The sequence below is a fragment of the Populus trichocarpa genome, chromosome 4 (genome assembly GCF_000002775.5).
Source record: "Populus trichocarpa isolate Nisqually-1 chromosome 4, P.trichocarpa_v4.1, whole genome shotgun sequence".
NCBI lineage: Eukaryota > Viridiplantae > Streptophyta > Magnoliopsida > Malpighiales > Salicaceae > Populus > Populus trichocarpa.
Genome location: NC_037288.2, coordinates 20,047,473 through 20,055,328, shown reverse-complemented (window position 1 = coordinate 20,055,328; position 7,856 = coordinate 20,047,473). Strand labels below are relative to the sequence as shown.

The 7,856-nt window shown below is 37.2% G+C and overlaps 2 protein-coding genes across 2 annotated transcripts; both read left to right on the top strand.

Moving 5' to 3' along the window:
* Nucleotides 1–559: 559 nt before the first annotated feature.
* LOC18097984 (probable ribosome biogenesis protein RLP24) lies at nt 560–2,573 on the top strand. The gene is made up of 5 exons (XM_006384599.3): nt 560–723; nt 904–1,017; nt 1,682–1,795; nt 1,921–2,057; nt 2,143–2,573. The coding sequence occupies exons 2-5, from the start codon at nt 937–939 to the stop codon at nt 2,315–2,317; spliced, it is 507 nt and encodes a 168-aa protein (XP_006384661.1). The 5' UTR covers nt 560–723; nt 904–936; the 3' UTR covers nt 2,318–2,573.
* A 513-nt stretch (nt 2,574–3,086) lies between these two features.
* Nucleotides 3,087–6,719, top strand: LOC18097983 (probable 2-carboxy-D-arabinitol-1-phosphatase). The gene is made up of 9 exons (XM_006384598.3): nt 3,087–3,524; nt 3,633–3,738; nt 3,830–4,046; nt 4,142–4,266; nt 4,683–4,781; nt 5,428–5,481; nt 5,558–5,656; nt 5,802–5,909; nt 6,131–6,719. Exons 1-9 carry the CDS (start codon nt 3,151–3,153, stop codon nt 6,503–6,505), a joined length of 1,557 nt encoding a protein of 518 aa, XP_006384660.2. The 5' UTR covers nt 3,087–3,150; the 3' UTR covers nt 6,506–6,719.
* Nucleotides 6,720–7,856: the final 1,137 nt, after the last annotated feature.

Genomic DNA, 7,856 nt, shown 5'->3' with positions numbered 1-7,856 from the left:
AATAAATAAAGTCTAAATCAATAACCTTAACCTCTGTAATGCGAAAGTAATGAGCTCTATTTTGACCTTACAATTTATGATTTTGGGCTCATGTTTTTTGCCAATCTTACTTCAAATACAAGGATACATTTCATGTAGCTGAAGCTGAGATGTAGACCCAAATCTATAAAAAAATAATTGAGAGAGAAATAAAATAATCTAAAAATAAAATTGATGAGCATTGAGTCGTAAATTTGACTTTTGAATAACTGAAAAAAAAACTAATGAATAAATAAAATTTCAAATAATTAAATACATCTGAAAACAAATGTGTAATTAATATGGTAAAAGATATAAAATTGAGAAATAAAAAAAAATGAATACCTAATTCCAATTTCCAATACATCAGTAAAAACAAAAATGTCCAATTTAAAAATAAGAGGACTAGGCCATTTCAATATGTATAAAAACTCAAGGGCCAAAATGTTAGGAATTGCTGAAACGGGGGTCAATTACTCTTGACAAAGCATAAGACATCCTCATAAATAAAAATCCCGGGAGGGGCCAATTCGTAAACCTATAAACTAATCGGGACCATCATAAATAGAGAAAAAACGGCGGTTACCTAAAACCTTATTTGTAGGGTTTTCCTGCACTCTTCTCTTCCAGAACACCGAATCAAGGTATCTCACTAGCTATACCGGCAGCCGCCGCCGACAACAGCGAAGCGAAGTCTTCAAATCGGTAAGTCACTAATCTCTACTCGAATACCTTAATCTTTGTCGATAACGATTTTGAATGTTTTTAACTAATTTTCTTGCTGTAAAAAATTGCAAAGAATTTTTAGGTTATGTGACAATTTCTTGTGGCTAACGGATTATTTAGAAATAATTTATTTCTTATATGGTTTATTTATTGCTTCAGAAATTTCGGATATTTTTTTAAAGAAGAGACACAATGAGGTTGGAGAAGTGTTGGTTCTGCTCCTCGACTGTATACCCGGGGCACGGTATCCAGTTTGTCCGCAATGATGCTAAGGTAAAATACTGGTTTACGAGGATTTTATTAACCTAGTATGCAAATGATTTTTGTTGGATCAATTTGAGGGTGGACTGAGACTAATCAATTTGAGGTTTATAGTTGTGAATAGTTGTTGGGCTGTGTAGGGGAATGAAATTGTTAGTTTTCAGTCGTGAAATTACGGTGCGCTTCGCTTGTATGTCGAGTGGTTGAAGTCATTGTAATATAAGTGAGTTTACTTTTAGTGGTTGAATTGGTGTTTGGGAAGGTTTAGCACTGCCGTATCTGTTATTGTTCATGTGACAAATTGGAATGTAGTTTGGGTAGATTTTGTTGACCTTTTAGTCACTGGTAATCCCAGGTGAGTGTTTTTGTATCAAATTAGGGCTTAGTTCAGGGATTGAAAATAAGATTCGTGGTTTTGAGGATCAATAATTGATTGAAGCTTGCAGCATTGGTGTTAGATTTTTGAAATCTAGTGTAATGTTTAGCTATTACTTTGGAGAATGTTTTTTGTTTTGTTATTAAGGATATTATTAGTTTGTAATCCATTGGATTTTTTTTTTGTCGTGTGAAATTTTGCTTGACAGTTCATCCAGTTAGTTTCTGATTTATATTACTGATCTGACCTATAATATTGTTGGTCAAAGAAGTTGTGCATCAAGTTGAACCTTTTTTGCAGATTTTTCGATTTTGTAGATCCAAGTGCCACAAGAACTTCAAAATGAAGAGGAACCCTCGCAAAGTAAAATGGACCAAGGCCTATAGAAGGTTGCATGGGAAGGACATGACACAGGTTAGGAGACACCTCTCACTTTTGTTTATGCCTTTAGTTGCTTTTGTCTTTGGATTGAAAAATCAAACCCATCAGATTTGTTACTGTGCTTGTCCTGCTGCTCATTCCCTTCTTGTTTGGAAAAGGATACAACCTTCGAGTTTGAGAGAAAGCGAAATAGGCCTGAGAGATATGATAGGAATCTTGCTGAGAATACTTTGAAGGCTATTAAGAAGATTGATAAGGTCAGATCCGACCGGGCAGCAAGCCACATAGAGAAGAGGTTCTACATCCACCTTATTATCTCCTTTATGAGATGTTACGGCTATTTTCTGGAATCTATCAATGTTAATCGAAAATCTTGGCAGGTTGAAGGTCAGGAAAGGCAAGGAGCGGAGAGAGGCACAAAAGGAATTGGAGCAGTCGATTCACTTGGTCAAGGCTCCTCAAGTGCTTCGACAAGACCAATCTCTCACGTTACCCAAGATCAAAGTCGAGGTTTCTCAACCAAAAAGCGAGAAAAATCAGGCAATGGAAGAGTGATTTTGTTAGCCAGTTCTTTAGTTTGTATTTTTGCTTTGTTCCCTCTGTTTTTCTTTTCTTCTTTTTTGCCTCGTATCCCGTGAGAAGGATAGCGGTGGTGGTGCTTCAGCATTTCTGCTGATGCGCTCGTTTGTTGTCAAGGTCACTCATGGAGGGATAAGATTGTGCCCTGTTTTCATTTCTTTGCTGTGACAGGCAGGTATTTATGAAAATTGTACTCCAAGTATATTCCTTGCATATGTAGCTATCTTTTTCACTGTGCGTTTCTGCAACTTTTTCTTTGTTGCCTGGCAAATGCAATAGGTTCTGTTTGGCAACCTCGAAACTTTTCTTTTCCTCTTTTTTTCCTTGAAAGAACCTCGTAGCCATTTGCTTGGACAGTGAAATGGAATCAATTAAATTTGATATCAAATAAATTCATCTTAAAATAATTAAAAAAAGCATCAATTTATTATTATTTATTTTGTACAAAAACATATGAAAAAGAATCCAATTTAAATGAATATTATCCCGGTCTATCAAAGAGTTTTGTTGAAATAGTGAATTTTTAGTTATCAATCAAGCTTGGATTGTCATTCAGATTAACATCAAATACAAAATTAATCAGGCACCATGCTAATAATTAATCACAGTTTAAAGTGTTTTAATTTTATTTTTTTTCGAAATAAAATGTTTTCGAACTGAAAAGGAAAAATCTTCCCATTCGGGACACGTGTCATTCGTTCAGTTTGGATACACTAGCAACGGTAATCACTGACCACTCAACCAACAAAACGAACACAAATAAGCGCCAAGACTAATCACAACGAAACCCACACAAGAAAATCTTGCAAATGCTTTCAGTTTCACCTCCTCCGTCTCTTCCCCTCCTCCACCACCACAACCGCAGCCTCATCCACCACGGAAACCACCGTCTTCTCTTCACAGTCCGTTCATCTTCATCCTCAAGCATCCAAGAAGCTGTAGAGGAAAAAACATCGAATGAAAAGAACTTATTGAGCTCCGAGCTCTACTCCACGACACCGTTTCCTTCAATCAAAGCAGCAAAGAGAGTAATTCTTGTGCGTCACGGGCAAAGCACGTGGAATGAAGAAGGACGGATCCAAGGCAGCTCTGATTTCTCCGTTTTGACTAAGAAAGGCGAGGCTCAAGCCGAGACCTCTCGTCAAATGCTCATCGATGATTCCTTCGATGTTTGCTTCTCCAGGTCTCTCCCCTCTGCGATGCCGTTTATCGAGCTTTAGTTGTCGTTTTGTTTCTATTTTTTCGTTAATTTTTGTGATGAGTTCTGTGGTTAATTGTGATTCATTTTCAGTCCTTTGATTCGGTCGAAAAGAACGGCGGAGATCATATGGGGATCGCGAAAGGTGAACATGATTACGGATTCTGATCTGAGAGAAATTGATCTTTATTCATTTCAAGTGAGTCGTTTTTTAAAATTTGTTTTATTTATTAAAAAATAATGCTTGGAATAATATAGTAATTGATATATTTTTTTAAAAAATTTAAAAGGGGTTATTGAAGCATGAGGGGAAGGAGAAGTTCGGAGCAGCGTTTAGGCAATGGCAAGTTGATGCTTCGAATTTTAATATTGATGGCCATTTTCCTGTGAGGGAGTTGTGGGGGCGGGCGAGGAATTGCTGGAATAAAATTCTTGCACATGAAAGTAGGTCTGTTCTTGTGGTTGCTCATAACGCTGTTAATCAGGCTCTTGTTGCTACAGCTATTGGTTGGTACTTGTATATTGTTTGTGTTTTGTGATTTGTAATGCTGAAGAAAAAGAGGATTTAGATTTTGCGTTTATGTTTTTTATTGTGCAATCAGGATTAGGGACGGAGTATTTTAGGATTTTGCTTCAGAGTAATTGTGGTGTGAGTGTGCTGGATTTCGCCCCACGAGTTGATGGGGGAGATGGATCTCCTTATATTTGTCTTAATCGTTTAAATCAGGTACGCTACAAGTTTAATGATAAAGACTTGTATAATGTTGCACATGTCACTGTAACTAATCTCAAGGGAAAATAAATAGGCATGTTTCGAACTTCAATTTGTATGGAATTCTACAACCAATTGTGACATTGGACAACGACTCTAGGAAGGCAACCCTTTGATATCTACTCTTTATGGGATCTTGAAATGATTGATAAGGATTCTGTAAAATGCATTTTTTGACGAATGATTCAGCAAAACGCTCCCTAGTAATGCTGTAGTGATTGCAAGTTAAACAATTCCTAGTTCTTATGTGAGATTATAGTGATATCTTGCACACAATTTATTTTTGTAGTTTAACAAGAAGTCTAGCTATACTATATGGTTTCTGTAACATGTTGCTTTATCTGTTTAATTCTATTGAAATATTGATGCAGACACCCAATTCACCTGTTGCTGCTGGAAGTTCTGCAGGCAGAAAAACCAGTAAGCGGATCATACTCGTTTCTCATGGAACTACACAGGGTGGTACAGAGGTTTGTAGCGATCATAGACAATGTTTTTGCTAATGTTGCCTCCATCTTCTTTCTTGATCAGTTGTCTAAGTAGATATGCTCAATGCTTGCGGTAGGATAGTAAAGGAAACACAGTGAGTGCTCGTCTCCTCTTGGACTTGGTGTAGGTCGATATTTGTAGTCTTATCATAAGTGAGATATTGGATTCTGTAACATCGATAGTTAGGGTGGGAGATGCATTATATTTCTTGAGTTTATGACTGGGAAGAGTCAGGAGAAAATTTGAGCACTTCTACACTTGAAATATTGTGTTGAAGGGAACAGTTAATGTAATATCAAAATAACTGCATGCTGTCGTGTGGAAATGAATATGTTCAAGTAAAAACAAAAAAACACTAGCCTCACGCACATAGCACTACAGCAAGCATGCAGCATATCTAAACAAGCTAAGAGTAGCCAATGATGCTTGATGTAGGGAGTGAGTTGGTGCTTCGTGGAATCCGCTATTGAACTTTGAAGATGACATTTCATTCAATACAAGAAAACACTTGTTGCCTGCAAGTTAATGTGATCATTTGAGAGTTAATGTGAACTTTTCTGGTCTTACTTTGCAGCAATTTTGGTTTGTCTCTTTGACGGGATATTTGACCCCTTCAATGTTTTCCAGGCTACCTTTTCAAATTCTGGGAATCAGCCAATGAGCATGCTTGGAATTATACAGGTACCTCATCCATATAACAGTACATAATAGTTGTCACAATGCCATGTCCTGAATTTCTTTTCACAACCCTTGACAGTCCCAGAAAACTTCAGAACTGCTTCTTGATCTGAATGTGAGCACCATAGTCAGCAGTCCTAAGAATGCTAGTGTTGAGATGGCAACGACTATCTCCAGAGTAAGCTCTTCCTCCGTACTCGAGTCAGTATGTTGAATATACATAGTGGGAAAATGAGTTGGTTCTGAGATTTGACTTGTCGAGGAGTATTTTAGCTTCACTGCCGAGTTTTTTTTCCAGCCATGACCAGCTTACTCAATTACAGGTGCAAGAAGCTGCAGATTGCTTGGGTGCTGACTGTGTGCCGCGGTGTGTAGAGATGAAACAGATCCAGGAACTTGATGTCAGAGACATCCTTCAACTATCAAACAAGGCAAGATATGAAGCAAATCTTTTGGCATATTATGACTATTCCGAGTAGAATTTTGTAAGAAACTAAACAAGCATGCCAAATAATTGGATGCTGAGTCTCAAAAGAATGCATGCATGATCTTGCCACTTTGCTATGTTTTAATCCAAAGCCATGCAAGTAACTAACTTCACTGTGTTAGCATGCGATTGTCCATGTAATTTTCTTCTTTATAATCTCCACAGGATGCAACTGAGGTTCCACCACTTCAGCCTGGATTCTTAAATAGATTTGAGGATGAAGCACTATCAGCACTGTGGGAACAGTCTGGGAAAGCCTGGCAATCTCTGTTAAATGAATTGTCTGATGAATCCAAGTCCGAAAAGATTGTGGTTGCAGTTGGTGATCCTGCCATTCACATTGCATTAATGGGGCACTGCCTAAATCTGACCGAAGACTGGATGGGATTATTCCATCTCGACGCCGGGAGCATTAGTGTCCTGGACTTTCCTGATGGACCTACTGGTAGAGGGACTATCCGGTGTATAAATTACACGGCTCATCTGGGAAGATGGTCAATACCCATTACTAGATCAACAATTGACGATGAAGAGTTTTAATTGTCAAAATGTATAGTTTTGGTATTAACTTGAAATGATAATTTCATCCCGAAAAAAATACCAATCCTAAAGCAGGCCACAGCAATGATGTATAGTAAAAATCGTTCGCTGTAATTTTGAAATTCTAAGTGGTTGATTCGATGGTCAAGGAGTTCTACTTCCTTCGACTTTCTAAGTTCGATCCTTGAAGTTATAATAATTTATTCTTTTTGAATGTATCAAACCTTTTGATAACTGTCTTGAACAATAGATTGATGCGTAAGTTAATCCAAAGATATACGCGTTGAATTAAAAAAAAAAAAAGATCACACGTTAACAATATGAATTTCGGTTTCTCAATTTTCTTCAATTCGTCTTCCCAATTTGACCCTCCGTTGTCATTCCCGCATTTCGTCCTCAAGATTGGCGCGTCGAGAATTGAGCTCACTTTTTCCTGTACACAGAGCCATTGCTTCTGCTTGCCTTGAATCCAAAACCCCAACTGAAGTCACCACGTCCTCTGAAGGTCACTCCTTTTCACCCCTCCTCTCTTTCTTTTATATTTATGAAATGGAATGCATAATTTAGTGAATATTGCTCGTCTTTTTTTTTTTCTTTTTTTTACTGTTTGGTAGTAGAATGAACTTGGCAGTCCACCAGAACAAGAAAATCGGCTTTGAAGAGCAAGTTTGAGGTTTTTTCTTAGGGCACAAATGGTCAGAATTGGAAGATATTGTGTTTAACTTGAGCATGGTCCTTTGTCATTTTACATATAATTTGTAGAGGAAAGAGACATAGGGCTTCTTTGCTTGTGAGGTTAGTTTGCACCTGCGTCCACTCCATCATGGTAGAGCTGGAGAAATCCAAAAACAAGCTACAGGAGGATGCAAATGCTAGGGGAAGGTGAATTTGTACAGGAAATTGGGGATATTTGTTAACCACTTGTACGGTTGTACCCTTAGGGTTCATCTGAAGTGTTCTATGCTTGCATGGAGTGACAGCAACTTTTGTGAAATGTGCAGTATTCAATTCTAAAACAGTTGGGCTTACCTGCTGACGTCCCTGCAATTCACAAGAATAGTAAAACTAATTTTACTCGAGAAGTAACTTTCCACCGAGACTCATGACAGTATGACACTATTTATTGTAATGTTATAATTATGAAATTATCTTTGAATAGAAAAACTATTGAACTAGCCACAGGGGAGGGGATAATGATACAATTATCTATGACATATTGTACAAGTTAAACTTGTTATTTTCTTTTGTTTTGGCACATTAAAATTACTATTTTAATTTTAGAATAAAAAAATATAATGCCTTTCATTTGAGGGCTTTTTGGTCATTTCATTTTTCTCTCAAAATAATATAA